The sequence below is a fragment of the Phymastichus coffea genome, unplaced genomic scaffold (genome assembly GCF_024137745.1).
Source record: "Phymastichus coffea isolate CEN01 unplaced genomic scaffold, Cenicafe_Pcof_1.1 PCOF00001, whole genome shotgun sequence".
Classification (NCBI taxonomy): Eukaryota; Metazoa; Arthropoda; class Insecta; order Hymenoptera; family Eulophidae; genus Phymastichus; species Phymastichus coffea.
The window spans coordinates 8,193,755-8,210,173 of record NW_026706812.1 but is presented as its reverse complement, the minus strand read 5'-3'; the positions used below and the strand labels follow the sequence as shown (position 1 = coordinate 8,210,173).

The window sequence follows — 16,419 nt, the reverse complement described above, 5'->3', positions numbered from 1 at the left end:
TGTGCGTTTAGCATCCGACTGTCGTAGCAAATGGGATGTTTGCCATCGTCGAATACCTGGACCAAACACGCGCCAACCGCGAAAGAAGAGCCATCACAGTGCAAGTAAAAGGGGTGCGTAAAATTAGGGCGCTGCGAGTATCGGCGCCTCTGTTAATGAGCGCTTCAACCTCTCAAATGCAACTTGCTGTTCCTCTTTCCATTCCTATCGCTGGTCTTTCCGAATAAGCTTGGTCAACAGGACCTTTATTTCATTCTCGTGTTCGATAAAACGCGCGTACCATCCTACCATACCTAGGAAACGGCTCAATTAAGCTACGTTGCTCGGCGCAGGATAATCCACTATTGGCTTTACTTTGTCATCATCCGGACTCAAACCCTCGCTATCTAACCTATACCCTAAATAAGTTACTTTGGTACAAAAGAAATCAGACTTTTCTAATTTGATTTCTAGACCTACACTTACTAAACGTTTCAAAACTTTCTCTAACCAAATCATGTGGCAATCGAAGTCCGCGCTAAATACCAGCAAACCATCGATATACCAAATAACATACGGCTCGTATTCTGGGCCGAAAAGTGCATCCATCAAACGCGTGAAAGTAGCCGGCCCATTATCAAACCAAATGGCATTCGCTCGAAATTCCATAAACCAAGACCAGAGACCGCAAACGCCGTATATTGTTTGCCATTTTCCGATAGCGGTATTTGCCAAAACGCCGCTCGCAGGTTCACGCATCTTCGATAGGTACACTGTTCAGCGCAACCTGTCCAAGATAGCATCAATGCTAGGCGTCGGATACGCGTCTACTTTCGTAACCTTGTTTACCGGTCTAAAATTGAGACAAAATCTATAGCCACCGTCCTGTTTACGTACGATTACCAGCGCTCTACTCCATTATTTTCGCCTTCCATAGTCGCATAGTTTCTTCTTGCGTGAACGCTAATATAGAAGGCGACATTCGGCGCATCGGAGTCTTTATGGAGCGCGCATCACCTACATTGATGACCTGCTCGATAACTCTGGTAACCGCCGAAGATTCACCAGGTTCCGGGACAATCCGGCGAATTAACGCCAGGATTGTCTCTCTCTGAGCCTCCTCGTACTTCCTTAAACCTGCGCATTCCGCAAAACCGACTACCTCGTTATACTACCCTGTTCTGCTAGCAGATACCAATCGCCTTGGTCACCTGCTCGTCAAGCGCGATTACTGTAGCTAATATTTATATCACATGCTATCCAAAAGTCGGCTCCTAAAATCAAGTCGTGCTTAAGCGTAAATACTACCGTCGCAATTAGCCAATCCGTCCTACCACCAATTTCAAAACTCAGCTTTAAGTCGCTCCACGTTTGCGGCTTCTCACCCGAGATGCCCTGTACGAATATCGGAAGCGGCTTTAACCGGTCCCTAAACCGTAAGCCGAGATTCGGTCCCACTACCGATATCTGAGCACTTGAATCTAACAGCGCTATATTGACTTGTCCGCCTATGTAGACTTTAATAAACAACCTATTCTCTACTACTGCAACTAACGCTGCGTCCGAATCATCCGCCGTTTTCTTCGGGATTTCTGAGTTACACTCATCTCTCCCTTCATCAAAACGGAAGGTGCGTCAGCACCGACGACCGAACATCCACACAACAAAACCCTATTATCAACAAGCTCACCTTTATTGCGCGTGACCGCGACCCTTGTCGCAGCCCGCTCCCACGGGAGCACAGCGCCTGAGTTCGGTTTCTCACGAACAAATTCTACCCCAGGTTCGCTCTGATTTCCAAGAGCAATGGTCTTTTTCGAAGCCTGCCCAACCGTTAGCGAAATACTCGAACCTGCCTCACTCGTATTCGTGTGCAGCGATGGCAATTCACTTTGCCTAGCTGGGCACTTCTCGGGCGATCTATATATCGCGCAAAATTTGTTAAACCCGTTCGTATCATACGCATCCTTATCGGGCAAAATTTTTCGCGTATTAGCATCGAACTTTTTGAAAAATTTTTGCGCCTTGCTGTAACGAGTCGCGTTTATTTACCTCTTCGCATTCACTACTGGTCCTACTAGAGAATTTCACGCCCTCGTCATTCTGCGCCCGAAACTCTTTCAACGTCGAACTACTAAACTCCCCTTTAAATACGTTTCTAAATTCTACAATTTCCTTGCTATCATTTTCCGGATCCTCATATTCTACAAATACTGCACGCTTAACTTTAGCCTTGACTTTCAAGAATTCCCTTCTTACCTCGTCTAGGAGAGGAGTCGCAGAACTGTCAGTTCTTGTCTTGTTCTCGCCTTCCTCTTTTACCAAATCCAAGAGAGGAGGCGCAGAACTGGCAATTTCTGCCTTGTTCTCGCCTTCCCTTTTTGCCTCAACTCTTTTCCTTCCTACCACGGTGCCTTTGCTTCTTGCGTGAAGCATCTTCTCTACCTCAATGGCCGGTTCGATCCATTTTAGGCAGGAGTCGTCGAGCGGTCGGCGGCTCCCGTGCTGAGGTTTCCCTGCTTCACCTGATTGCAAGTAGGGCAATCTCTATACATGTAGCCGATTATCCCTCAAACCTTACAGTAAAGCGTCGGCTCCGAAATTCGCGTCGGGCAGTTGTTGGCATATTGCCTTGGTTGTCAGCATTTGTAGCAAACTACCGGCGGATTAACCTGAGCTACTGGGCAATGAGCCCTCTATGACCTAACGCGTTGCAATTGAAACAGGCCCCCGTAAAAGGCCTATTTGAATTGCTACCTCCTTGATTGCGCTTCTGCGGAACCAAACTAGGGGCTACACCTGCAGCCGGGGGCCACGAAGCCTGCGCGCTCTGACGAGCAAGCACGGCTCCGTTCGCAAGTTGGTTCGTCGCATGTGGCTGTTGCTTATCAGCTGTAGCCACGGCAATTTCACCGTTTTGCTTTTTGTCCTTCTTTCCTAGCTTCTTGTTCTGCTGCCTTTTTTTTACAGGGTTCAACCGTTAGGATCTCATCAATCGCGTCGTTTCAACTGTCGATAGTTTCGGCCGACATCTGTTTATGGGTAGACTTCTTCGTGTCTGCATACGTCGATTTGAGAATTAACGTCGCGTCGGCCCTTGGCGACTTTTGTCACCTTTTCCAACCGGCCATACGATCTTCGAGCACCAAACCCCCCTCTTTAAAACTATTTAGACCAGAGAAGGTCTTGGTTTTAATATATCGCTTGTATCTTGGATGTAGACCTTCTATGATCATCGCTAACTGACGCTTTACCGATATCGGTGGATCAAAACGACGCAAAATCGTCTTGAGCTTGTGGCTCGGAAGGAAATTTGGTGATGTAAATTTCTACTTCACCCAGCTTTTGACGGGCCACGGGTACTTCCGACGGTACCTTTACAATATGAACAGACTACGAACACCCGACTGTAAGTACTGTGGACACTAACGAGACGACGCGGAACACACGTTTTTCGCGTGTGACTGCTGGACAAGACTCAGACAGGAACTGGAAGAAACGGTCGGCAGTATCATCCCCAATAACATTGTGGCTGTGATGCTGCGTGAACCCGAATGGTGGCGCTTAGTCGCTACCTATACCGAAACGCGGACGGCTGCCTGACAGATGACTGAGCAGACGAAGTGACGTAACGTATCGAGATACGGAGGAACGACACGGACGGACGAATATAGACAGAACCTCTAGTTAGTAGTACGACGGGGGGGGGGGGGGTCAAAAAGTCTTTACAAAAAGAAGGAAAAAAAAGTTTTGCGTATGTAATTTTTTTTTTATTTTTTAACATAATCTCCTTGAAGGTCGATACATTTTATTAAACGGCCTTCCAGTTTTTTTAAGCCATCAGAAAAATATGATTTCTGAAAACCCTCAAAATAGGCATTTGTTTCGGCGATGACTTCTTCATTCGATGTGAATTGTTGTCCGGCAAGCCATTTTTTGAGGTTAGGAAATAAGAAAAAGTCACTGGGAGCCAAATGAGGCGAATATGGTGGATAGTCAATTAATTCGAACTTTAAATCGTTAATTTTTGCCATCGAAACTGCACACGTGTGAACTCGAGTATTGTCTTGAAGAAAGAGGCCCTTTTTTTTGTTCAAATGAGGACGTTTTTCTTTGATTTTTTCTTTCAGCTAACCTAATAATGACGCATAATATTGTCCAGTGATCTTCTGGCCCTTTTCCAAGTAGTCGATGTAGATGATTCCATACGGATCCCAGAAAACCGTGGCCATAATCTTGCCAGCTGACTTTACTGTCTTTGCCTTCTTTGGGACTGGTTCTCCTGCGGTAATCCACTGTTTGGACTGTTTTTGGGTTTCAGGAGTGTAGTGGTGTACCCATGTTTCGTCTACAGTTACGAGTCGACGCTAAAAGTCTTCTGGATTACGACGTATGCGTGCCAAAAGAGCCTCAGAGAATACCACGCGGGTGTCAACAGTGAGTCAACGCGGCGCCCATCTTGCTGATATTTTTTTCTTCCCCAATTTTTCATGCAAAATTGAAATGATTGTACCCTTTGATACCCTTGCGGCCTAAACTAATTCTCTCAATTTAATCTTCTATCACTCAACACCATATCGTGGATTTTGTAGACCATTTCGGGCGTACTCACTTCTACGGGGCGTCCTGAACGAGGTTCATCTTTTGTTATACGGCCGCGTTTAAATTCATTTACCCAATTATAAACAGTCTTAAACACAGGGGCAGACTTGCTCGAAACTCTGTTTTTTTCCATTTTTCAAATAAACCAATAACTTTTTGTTCAACCAACGCTCACAAAAAAACGACTTAATGAATCGAGCTGAAACTTTGTACGATATCTAGCTAGTAGTATTGCTTGCCAAAAACATCATAATTTAAGCGTGACGAGCGCCATCTCTTGGATTTTGTAAATACTTATTGACCCTCCTTCGTAATATCAATATAGCATGTTTTTAGACAGCAGCAAATAGTGGAGCACGCAAAACACTTCTAACCTCGATGCCTCTCACAAACAAACCAAACATACTACAAAGCTGAAATTTGGAACGTATGTTCTAGACGAGTGTACCGACATAACCAAATAAAAAAGTCGAAAATCGAACGGACGTAGCCCGCTAAATTTCAAAATTCACCTTACTTTTTGATCACACCTCGTACAAAACAGCACGGAAGACGCTGACGAAAGCAATACGGGACAGCAAGACGCGATGCTGGAGGAAGCTCTGCGAGGAGGTGAACGAGGATCCCTGGGGAACCGACTACAAGATTGTGACCGGGAAACTAGGGGCCCGAGTCTCACCGGAACTTAAAGATGCCGAAACAGCAGGACGGATTGTTGACAGATTGTTTCCGACGCACCCGATTAGGACAAACGTGATGGATGACGTGGACGCACAAATGTTCAGCGATCGGTGGAAGGAGGCGAGACTATTTCTTATTCCAAAAGGTAGGGGCGACCCTGGCACTCCTTCGGCCTACCGACCGTTGAGTTTACTTGACACTACTGGTAAACTCTTTGAACAATTACTCAGACCGAGACTGACGGACGCAATACAGGCCGGATGGGGTCTCTCAGATTTGCAATTCGGCTTCAGGAGAGGTCGGTCGACGATTAGAGCGATCCAAAAGGTGATTGATTCTTTCCTGGAACTAGACAGACACTGCCATGCGGCGCGACCCATTGTGCTGCTAGCGACGCTCGACATCAGAAATGCTTTTAACTCGGCCAGGTGGGTGGATATCTTGGAGGCGCTGAAAAGCAACTTTCGGATCCCACCGTTCCTGGTTCGGGTTGTGGAGGATTATCTGAGAAATAGACGAATAACGTACGAGACGATCGAAGGACAGGTAACGAGACAGGTCACCGCTGGGGTGGCTCAGGGGTCGATACGGGGACCCGATTTTTGGAATGGTCTATACGATAGTCTGCTTCGGCTTGGGATGCCACTCGGAGTGACCCTCGTCGCCTACGCTGATGACGTGGCGGCGGTGATCACGGAGAGATCTCCCGAGCTGGCGCAGCTGACGTTGAACCAGACCATGAGACGAGTTGGACGATGGATGACAGAACACGGACTGCAACTCGCAACAGAAAAGACGGAACTTATGCTTCTCACGAGAAGACGCATACAGACGATACTACCCATGAGAGTGGGTACATACGAAACGGAGACCAAGGGGGAAGTCAAGTACCTTGGGGTAACCCTCGATACGAAGATGACCTTCTGGCCTCACATACAGAAGACAGCCCGAAAAGCGGCAGAGAGGATAGCATCCTTGAGCCGCCTGATGGCAAACACGACGGGACCGAGACCAGGAAAGCGGCGACTGCTAATGGCGACAGCTCACTCGATCCTCTTATACGGCGGGGAAATATGGGCAGATTCCTTGAAGACAAAGAAGTACTGTAAGACAATGACGATTGTACAGAGACAGGGCGCTCTGCGAATCGCTTGCTCCTACCGAACAGTCTCTGCGCAGGCTGTCCTGGTGGTGGCGAGCGTAATACCCGTGGATCTTCTTGCCTCTGAACGCAAAAGGATCTATGGGAGCAGCGCAGACATAGGACGAAAGAACGCAGCAATCGTTGAACGCGAAAGGACGATCGACATGCGGCAAGACCGATGGACAGAAGAACGAGGTAGCAAATGGACGAGACGACTGATACGGGACGTGAGACCGTGGCTTGGAAGGAATTTTGGTGATGTGAATTTTCACGTCACCCAGCTCTTGACGGACCACGGGTACTTTCGACGGTACCTCCACAATATGAACAGAGTACGAACACCCGACTGCAAGTATTGTGGACACGAACGAGACGACGCGGAACACACGTTTTTCGGGTGCGACCGCTGGACAAGACTCAGACGAGAACTAGAGACAACAGTTGGCAACATCACCCCCGATAACATTGTAGAGGTGATGCTGCATAAACCCGAATGGTGGCGTTCAGTCGCTACCTATACGGAAACCATACTAAGACGTAAGAACGCAGACGACTGTCTGAAGGACGACTGAGCAGACGGATTGACGCGATGTAACGACGCACGGTGAAACGATACGAACGAACGAACACAGACAAAACCCCCAGTCAGAAGTAATATCAACATAGTCCCTGGCTGGGGGAAGGACAACAAGGAGATGGCGGTTTAGTGGGTAGGCCTGTCTTTTTTTTTTTTTTGGGGAGTCCCACATACCTCCTTAGATCAAGACTAAGGGGAATCCGCAAAAAGGATTCCGCAACTCCTTGTAAAAAAAAAAATAATAATAATAATAATAGTAATTATTATTATTATTATTATTATTATTATTATTATTATTACCCAAGAGACAACAGGTTTAGTGGGTAGGCCTGCTTTTTTTCGGGGAGTCCCATATAACTCCTCAGTCAGCAAGACTAAGGGAAATCCGCAAAATGGACTCCGCAACTCCTTGTAAAATAATAATAATAATAATAATAATAATAATAGTAATAATCACGCCTTCAGTCAGCAACGGAAAGGAACAGTATCATGATAGAATGGCAGGAAAGATATACGAAGAACTCGATGAAACTGGACCAGACGTCTAATAAGTGAACTGAAGCTTTGGGTGGAAGAATGTTTGGGGACATGAATCTTTACTTCACCCAATTCCTGACCGGACACGGATACTTGAGATACTACCTATTTAGACTGAACAAAGTACGAACGTTCCTTATGTGGACGTAAAAATAACAACGCAGACCATAAATTTTTTGTTTTCTCACGATAGTCACAAGAGAGATAGAGACTCGAGACATATACAGGCGGTACCTATTATATGGAATGACCTACAAACCATCTCTGATCTCACTTCGGCAATCCTTAGCTTCGCCTATTCTGCTCTGATTGAATACCTTGACATATGCTCATTGAAGAAAACAGCCAGAAAGACAGACTCATGCATTTGTAGCCATTAGTACATGATCAGGGACGTAAAATAATCCATACGCACGTGCAAGTGAAGCTAACCCAATAATTTTCTAAAAGGTGAGACCGACCTATTATGCGAGATGTCAAAAATATCTAACACATGAATTATGCAGTCTCTGCATCGTCTCTCTCTTTCTCTTTTCTGCAGAGGCCCTCAGACATACTACAGCTTAATATTCAAAGGTGCGATTGATTGGACCAGAGAGAGCGAGAAAGAGAAAGAGAGTTCTCTGCATCTTACAATTTGTAATGGACTGATAAATTAATAATACATTTAAATATTAATTTTAGAGCAGTTCAGAAAGCCAATGACAACTCTCGGTACTCCGCATTGCACTAGCGCCATTAGTTATAATTTAATTAACATAAACTAAAATGTTATTAATTTATTGTTTTTCATATGCTGTAACACGATGAGCACCAACATTACTAATAATTATTAATATTTAATACTGCCAACTATTCCTTGAAATATCAGCACCTTTATGCCAACAGCTACTTAAAAATGGACTTTGTCGTATAACGGGGTTGTTACTTGCCCGCGTTATTTCGCGAGAGAACGAAGGATATAATATGCAGCTCGTTGCGGGCGTGCAGTAGCCGCACGAGGCTATGCCCAGATGTCCAGTTATGCCTTAAGGTCCGCGAGAGCGTCGTGGATCAAGCAGCTAATCTTCGTATTAATATATCGACGGGGGAACGTGAGAGGCAGTAGAGTCAGGTGTAAATAAGAGGAAGGTACATATAAGATAAAATGGTGTTTATATAACGTAAGAGTTTACAAGGAGTGCAGCGCAGCGATAAAGAGAGACAGAGTAACAAGCTAGCGAGAGAGAGAGACAGTACATACGAGATGGTACTTACAAAGAACGACTGAGCCTTGGATGAACCCTGCTTGGCTCTCGAACGCAACGAACCTGGCGACGGCCTTGCACTCACTCAATTCAACGCACTCTCTCACACAGCACTCTCGATGCACGATTTGCCATCAATTGTCTCTTTTTCGAGATGCCTCAAGGCCAAGTTGAGATTGGAAAAGAGTTGTTGAATTACAATATGAAAGCCGGCCGGCGAGAAAACATGCGCGTTCGGACACGATCAACAATCTCGCGGAAGAGCTCCCCACTCTCTCTCCTTCTCTGCCGAACATATATCAGTTCGTATAGCGCGACAGTCTCTCCTCATTCCTTCTCTCGCACATGAGCATATACTCAGTTTAAGCCTACGCGAGTCTATTCTCTCTCTTGCTGCTTCGCGTTGTATTGTTTATATTCTCTCTCTTTCTTACCTTGTATTCTATTACCCGCTGCTACTGCTAAGCATTATACATAAGTCAGTATTATACCAAATAATGAATATAGATATATATGTACGAGGGTGGTCCGATAAGTACTTAGCCTACAAAACTAAAACCAAAATTTTGAAAAAGTGTCGTTTTATTTTTCAACATAGTCTCCTTTTAGTTCGATACACTTGGCCCAGTGATGCTCGAACTTCTTTAACCCGTCTGAAAAATACGTTTCCTCGAGGTCTGAAAAGTAGGCTTCCGTGGCAGCGATTACCTCCTCATTCGACTCAAATTTCTGCCCGGCGAGTGACTGTTTCAAGTTTGGAAACAAAAAGAAGTCGCACGAAGCTAACTCTGGAGAATACGGTGGATGGGGCAGCAGTTCGTAGCCTCATTCGACCAATTCGGTCATGGTGACGGCGAAGGTGTGAGCCGGTGCGTTGTCATGGTTGAAGAGCACTTTTTTCTTCGCCAAATGGGGCCGTTTTTTCTGCAATTCGACGTCGAAACGGCCCAATAATTCGGCATAGTACAGCCCTATGACCGTTTTGCCTCTCTCCAGGTAGTCGATATCGATCACACCTTGTGAATCCCAGAAAACGACGGCCATCACCTTTCCGGTGGATGGGGCAGTCTTTGCCTTCTTCGGAGCACATTCGCCCGGTAAAGTCCACTGTTTCGACTGTTCCTTGGTCTCTGGTGTATACCAGTGGATCCATGTTTCGTCGACTGTCACGAAACGACGCAGAAACTCCTTTGGATTGTGCTTAAACAACGTCAGACATTGCTCTGAAGTTGTCTCACGGTTGCGCTTGTTATCCGGAGTGAGCAAACGCGGCACCCATCGCACCGACAGCTTTCTCATGCCTAAAATTTCATATAGGACATGACCCACGCGGTCTTTTGAGATGCCTACGATCTTAGCTATTTCGCGCACCTTCAATCGTCGATCTGCCAATACAAGATCGTGAATTTTTGTCACGTGATCCTCCGTGGTAGCCGTTTTCGGAGCACCTGGACGTGGCTCTTCAAAAATCGACGTGCGACCACGTTGAAACTCGTTAAACCAATTTTTGACGGTTGCCATCGAAGGAGAAGAGTCACCGTACACAGCATCCAAGCGCTTTTTGATTTTGCTGCGCGATTTCCCTTCCAAAAACAAGAATCGAATCACCGTGCGATACTGCTCTTTTTCCATTTTTCAATAATTAACGGACACACTTGCTTTCACACGCTCTCAAAAATAAACTACAACTTCGATCCGGCTGAAATCTTGACAGTAACCATCGAGAAGGTTGTACTACGTGATAGAATATTTCTTTTGCGAGAGTGGCGCCATCGGGCGGTGATGTTAAGTACTTATCGGACACCCCCTATATATGTACATAAGTAAATATGGTCGTCTGAGAAAGAGAGACATAACGAGTAATTTATCACACGTTATAGTCGATTTCCAGAAGTAATACCGAAAATTCGAAGAAATGAAAATTATTGTTATTAAGAGTAAGTGCAAACTAAAATTATTTTCGAGCATAAAATTGCAAGCCGAATAGATCTAGGATAAGATCGCATATATGTAATCGTATGCTACGCAAGCCACACCTATCTATATTCGCTAAGATTCGTAAGTCAGTCAGCATTATTTATTAAGTTGTTCATTTCGCCATAGTACGTGAATGTACGGCGTGCCTATTGTAAATTGATTTATGAGTAATAAAAGCAATACGCAGTACTAGATAGCAATACCGCGATTCTAGTAATTATCAAATTATGTGTAAGCCAACTGCGCTGCACCTATCCTTAATCTAATTTGTAGCGTAAATTAAATCGTTTCCTGTAACTAAGTTTAAGAGAGCCGATATACTCAGACAACATATACACTTTACATGTTATTATTTGTAACTTCACACACTTACATTTACACATTTTGATTTTGATTAATAAAAGGCTCAACATTTCATTTAAAATTTTATTGTCTTTTAATACGCATAATACTTGTTCTTTTCACCTTCCTAACCTGTAGTTATTTCATCATACAATTTATAATCCTCGCGAAGGACAGGAAAAATAAGAGAAATCGGACCAAACAAGATAAATCCGAGTATTTGCTATAGGCTAAAAACACGACTTAATTACAATAAAGTCTCCAAACTAAGCTGGATTTGGCCTTCGCGATTTACTACAGCCAAATGCATACATATTATTCTACTGTTAAAATATACGAGGTCTGTTCAAAAAGTATAGCGAATTTTGAATTTCTGCGGCCTACGTAAATTTGATTTTTTGGTAGCGTTATGTTGTCACTCATGTCCCTTACTTATGCTGACAAGATCGGCCATTTTGAATGTTTAATTAATTTTTGACAGCTGTTTTGCTTGGATGTGTTTTGGCTCGTCTTCGATTTTTGTCTATTCTAAAAAATGGATCAAAGAATCTGTATCAAATTTTGTGTGAAAAGTTGTTGACTGTGGCATATGATGAAGCTACCTTGGACCAAAGCAACGTTTATCGGTGGTAAAAAATGTTCTCAGAGGGCCGAGAAGATGTGATCGACGAACAACGTGCCGGACGCACGAGCACGTCAACAACGGACGAAAACATTGATAAAGTGAAAAATAGACTTGGTCAATCGTCGAATCACCGTTAGAGAAGTTTCTGAGGATCTAGACATATCGATTGGCTCATGCCATTCAAGACCAAATTTTGGCTTCATGACCAAAAACAGCATCGCGTTAACATTGCTCAGGAGATGTTGAACTCGGTCCGTGACGACCAAAATGTGCTCCAGAGGATCATAACTGGTGATGAATTATGAGTTTATGGTTATGATGTGGAAACCAAAGCTTAATCGTCCTAATGGAAACTACCGCATGAACCAAGACCGAAAAAAGCGTGCCAAGTTCGGTCGAACGTGAAGGTTTTGCTGGTAGTTTTCTTCGATTACAGGGGCGAGGTGTATCATGAGTTCTCATGAGGGTAATAAGGTCAATAAGGAATATTACCTGCAAGTTATGCGCAATTTGCGCGAAGCAATCCGCCAGAAACGTCCGAATTTGTGGAAAAATAAAAATTGGCTTTTGCACCATCCTAACACCCCTGCTCACACATCGTTGCTTGTGCGCGAATTTTTGGCTAAAACCGTAACGATGCCACAGGCACCGTATTCCCCAGATCTGGCTCCCTGTGACTTTTTCCTATTCCCAAAACTGAAGAGACCCATGAAAGGACGACGCTATTCCACGATTGAGGAGATAAAGATGGCATCGAAGGAGGAGCTGAACAAGATCACAAAAAATGATTTTTTTAAGTGCTTGGAAGATTGGAAAAAATGTTGGCACAAGTGCATTATATCCAAGGAGGATTACTTTGAAGGAAATAAAATAGATAATCATGAATAAATAAATAATTTTTGAAAACATACAAAATTCGCGATACTTTTTAAACAGACCTCGTACTATTCTTAAACTTTACAAAGGTTAATTCAAATTAAATGTGCACTGAATAAGTATCCAAAGTGACACCCCTCTGGAGATCTGACGATTCATTTTTATACTACCGTCAAAATTTAGTAGTGCTTGGCGCCCTTCTTCTTAAAATTATTAAAATTAGTCAAATAGCGAAAATCGAAGCAACACGGGAATATTAGTCGGAAATACCGTGTTATAAATTATTAAGCATTACAAGCCATGGTAATACAGAATATATATGACCAAATTTAATTAAATATTGTTACGGTGATTTAGACCGCTACAATATATTAATTAACCGAGATTGAGTAGTGGCTGGCACAAATACAGCTTTTTACGGCACTGCGTTTTCTGCTACGCAAGACCGGCCCGGTAGGTCAGATCGCCAACTAGCCCGCGGAGAGCGTCGTGGGTCACTCAGCTTAAACCGCGAAAGTTAAGGGAAACGATAGGAAAGAAAGTTAGTACGAAAGAAAAGCCATTCAATTTTAATAGTGTACGAATATATAAAGTTTATGTACGTGTCAGTGTACAGGGTGGTTCGGAGTGAGCGGCGAGATAGTCAAAGCGAGAGAGAGAAATCTAAGGAACGGTCGGTACTTACATTAATCGAAGCCCTTCAATTACACCTTGGCACAGTTGCGGAATTCGCCTAACAGTACAGTCGCTAATCGCGAAGGAGAAGGAGGTATTGCACGCACAGTTGTACCTTTCTCACTTGTCACAGTCCAAAGTCACTCTCTTGCCACGAGGCGATTCACAAAGAAAAGCTAATATAAACGCACGCACGATCGAATACCTCTGCACGACTCGCAAGCTATCGGCTAATTGCTGGCCCGTCGTCACGCGGCGCGCGGCGCGCGGTTCGTCGTACATGTCGCTAAGTCTACAGGCGCACGCGGTCTCTCTCTGCCGGCGCTCTCTCTTACCTTCTCCACAATGGTCGCCTGCTGCTGCTAAGGAGAGATATAGTTCAAATAATATAACATTTATATATATGATATTCTTAATATTATGGTCATAGAGAGAGAGAGAGAGTGAGAGAGAGAGAGAGAGATACCGAGTTCATGTCAAACTCATTATAATATATTATATAATATTGTATGATATTATATTATATGATATTATATGATATTATATGATATTACATTATATTATATTATATTATAATATATTATATTATATTATATTTTATCCCATTTTCATTTGTAGAGTGGACTGTATTAATATGTTTATATTTATAACTGATTTTATAAATTTATGTAGTCTAGTGAATTTACTGCCACATTTGTTGGAAAACTAGTGACAACTTTAATACGAAAAGCTGGAAACTCATTAGGAGAAAATCTTGACTTGCTTTTAAGGGCTGTTTTAAGTAAAATGCAACGTACTGAAACTCCAACAGTTATGCAAAGCCTGTTGATGATCTATGCTCATCTAGTAAATTCTGAATTTGATGCAGTTTTGAATTTCCTTTCAACTATACCTGGCCCAACTGGAGAGAGTGCTTTGGCCTTTGTATTAGTTGAATGGGTAAGCAAGCAACAGTTTTTTTATGGGAGTTATGATCGTAAAGTGGCAACTGTAGCACTTTGTAAAATATTGGAATATGGAGTTACTCACGATGATAGTAGATTGAATGAAATAATTGTTGAGGGTGATTTGGTTTTCTTAGGTAAGTAATTTTCCTATTTATAATCCAATATTTCTTTTGTTAATATTTTAAAATTAATATGGAATATATGTATTTAATTACTTAAATGGAAAAAAATACACAAAATTCAATTGAATCTCTCAAATTATAACAGTTAAATAATTTTCTGGAAAGTACTTTTTCTTAATTAAGTTGTATTAACTCATATACAGATTATCCAGCCATACCAAAGGTACATTAATTTACAGATTCAATTTTAGAAATTTTGGTTGTACGGAGTTGCACTATAAACGATTCTTTGGAGAGATAAATTGTACTATGGTGTAATATCGCACTTCTTGAAATAATTTAATATAAAATGTATAATGATACATTAAGTGTATACATGTAGCTTTCAATGTATTTCATTTTTATAAGCGAATGTATGAACGACTGTCTTTAAGTATCAAATCTGGAACAATGCCATACAATGTGAAATTGTGTCTTATATCCACATTCACATTTCGCGTTATGAAGTACTTTGATTTTATGAAGTAATATATTAAGGCTAATATGATTGTTATGACACCTTGATTTTTTATTAATTTATTAATTCAGTTTCCTGCAATTTTTTAAGGTACAGCTCAAAATATGAGCTTAAGATTATTAACTCATTATTACCCCAGTAAAATCTAGGTTAGATATCACTATTTAACCATTGGATCACTGTCGAAATGGAAAAAATTACCTGTTTCAAAATTCAAAATTCATAAAACTTATCATGCCAATTGATTCTACAAGAAAAAATATATCGGAAATGTTTACATTATTTTTCTCTCAAATTTTATTTTGTTAGTGTATTATCGTTAGCATATAAAATAAATAATAAATATAAAATATATTAAACTTTCTTCGGAAATCAAGATTCTATTCTAACCAATTGCACGAGACATTTAAGCATGATTTTTTTCTAATCGATCGTTTAAAGTTGGGATTAAATAACAGATAACACGTGTACAAGGAGTTCTAAAAAAATTTGATACTTTTTTTTCCGTGTAGGATTAGTCGATATGACCAGTTATTTGAAAATGCGAAGTTTTTCATAATTTATTTAAATAATTTCGCACAAACAATTGGAATCGAAAAATGAAAAATACGGGTTATTTTTTTTCGTGTTGAGAGTGATTTAGTAGTTAGTTTGGTGCTATGTAGCGTAGATTCGGCTTGGGATAAACCAAATCATAGTATCTCCCGTCAGAATATCATTGTTTATAATAATAATACACCAACAAAATAGCATTTGACAGAAAATGGTATAGAGGTTTCCACGTATTTTTTAGTTATTGGCACGATGAGTTTTTTTAAATCGCCGTTTTTTTAAATTTAAATCGCTGTAGGTATATATATTTTTTTGTTTTGACAGTGATCTAATGGTTAGTTTGTTATTATCTGGTTTGAATTTTGCTTGGGTAATATTGGTTTAATATGGATCGATATTGTTCTTTTGCATTTTTGTTTAATTTTCCTGCAAATTTATTACTGATGATACCTTTTGGTGCTCATGTTCATATGACTTTTTAAACTATGAAATTGTTTACCTTTATGAATTCTGCATTTTTCTTCTTGATTTTAAGAATATAGTGACTAAAATAAAGGTTGATGTCAGATTTATTAAGAACAAAGGTAACACTCCAAGAATCTGTAAAATTATACTGTAATTTTTACTGTTCAGAGCAACATCCATGGCATCAAAAATTGCTATCTATTCCAGTGTATATAAAGCCCTTGTTACCTATTTATTTGTGAGTATATTTGGGAATACACAAGCCCTGACTACATACAGCCTACCATCTATCTTGTTGCCTTTCTTCTAAATTTTAATATCATTCTCTTTACTAGAATTGCAATCATTTTGGCTATGTCTAATAATATAATTCTAGGTTTATTGTTTCATTCAACTAATATCATTCTAGTATCAGGTCTCGACTCCATAGTGGAGATAACGTACTATATTTTGTATAAAATTATGTATACATACAATTTTGTAAAAATTTCTATTTAGGTATGGTATATATACCGTATATACCATATACCTACATACCATATCTGCTATATTAT

At 41.5% G+C, this 16,419-nt stretch overlaps 1 protein-coding gene across 5 annotated transcripts in view; it reads left to right on the top strand.

The window, feature by feature from the left end:
• LOC131670827 (importin-9) overlaps positions 1 to 16,419 on the top strand; it is a 224,555-nt gene that overhangs the window by 61,287 nt on the left and 146,849 nt on the right. For all 5 annotated transcript variants that reach the window (XR_009302497.1, XR_009302500.1, XM_058946892.1 and 2 more), the window contains exon 9: positions 13,935 to 14,343. Coding sequence is in view for 3 of the 5 variants with exons in the window: in XM_058946892.1 (XP_058802875.1) it covers positions 13,935 to 14,343 (409 nt within the window). In the remaining 2 variants the exon portion in view is untranslated. The remainder of the gene's footprint in view (positions 1 to 13,934; positions 14,344 to 16,419) is intronic.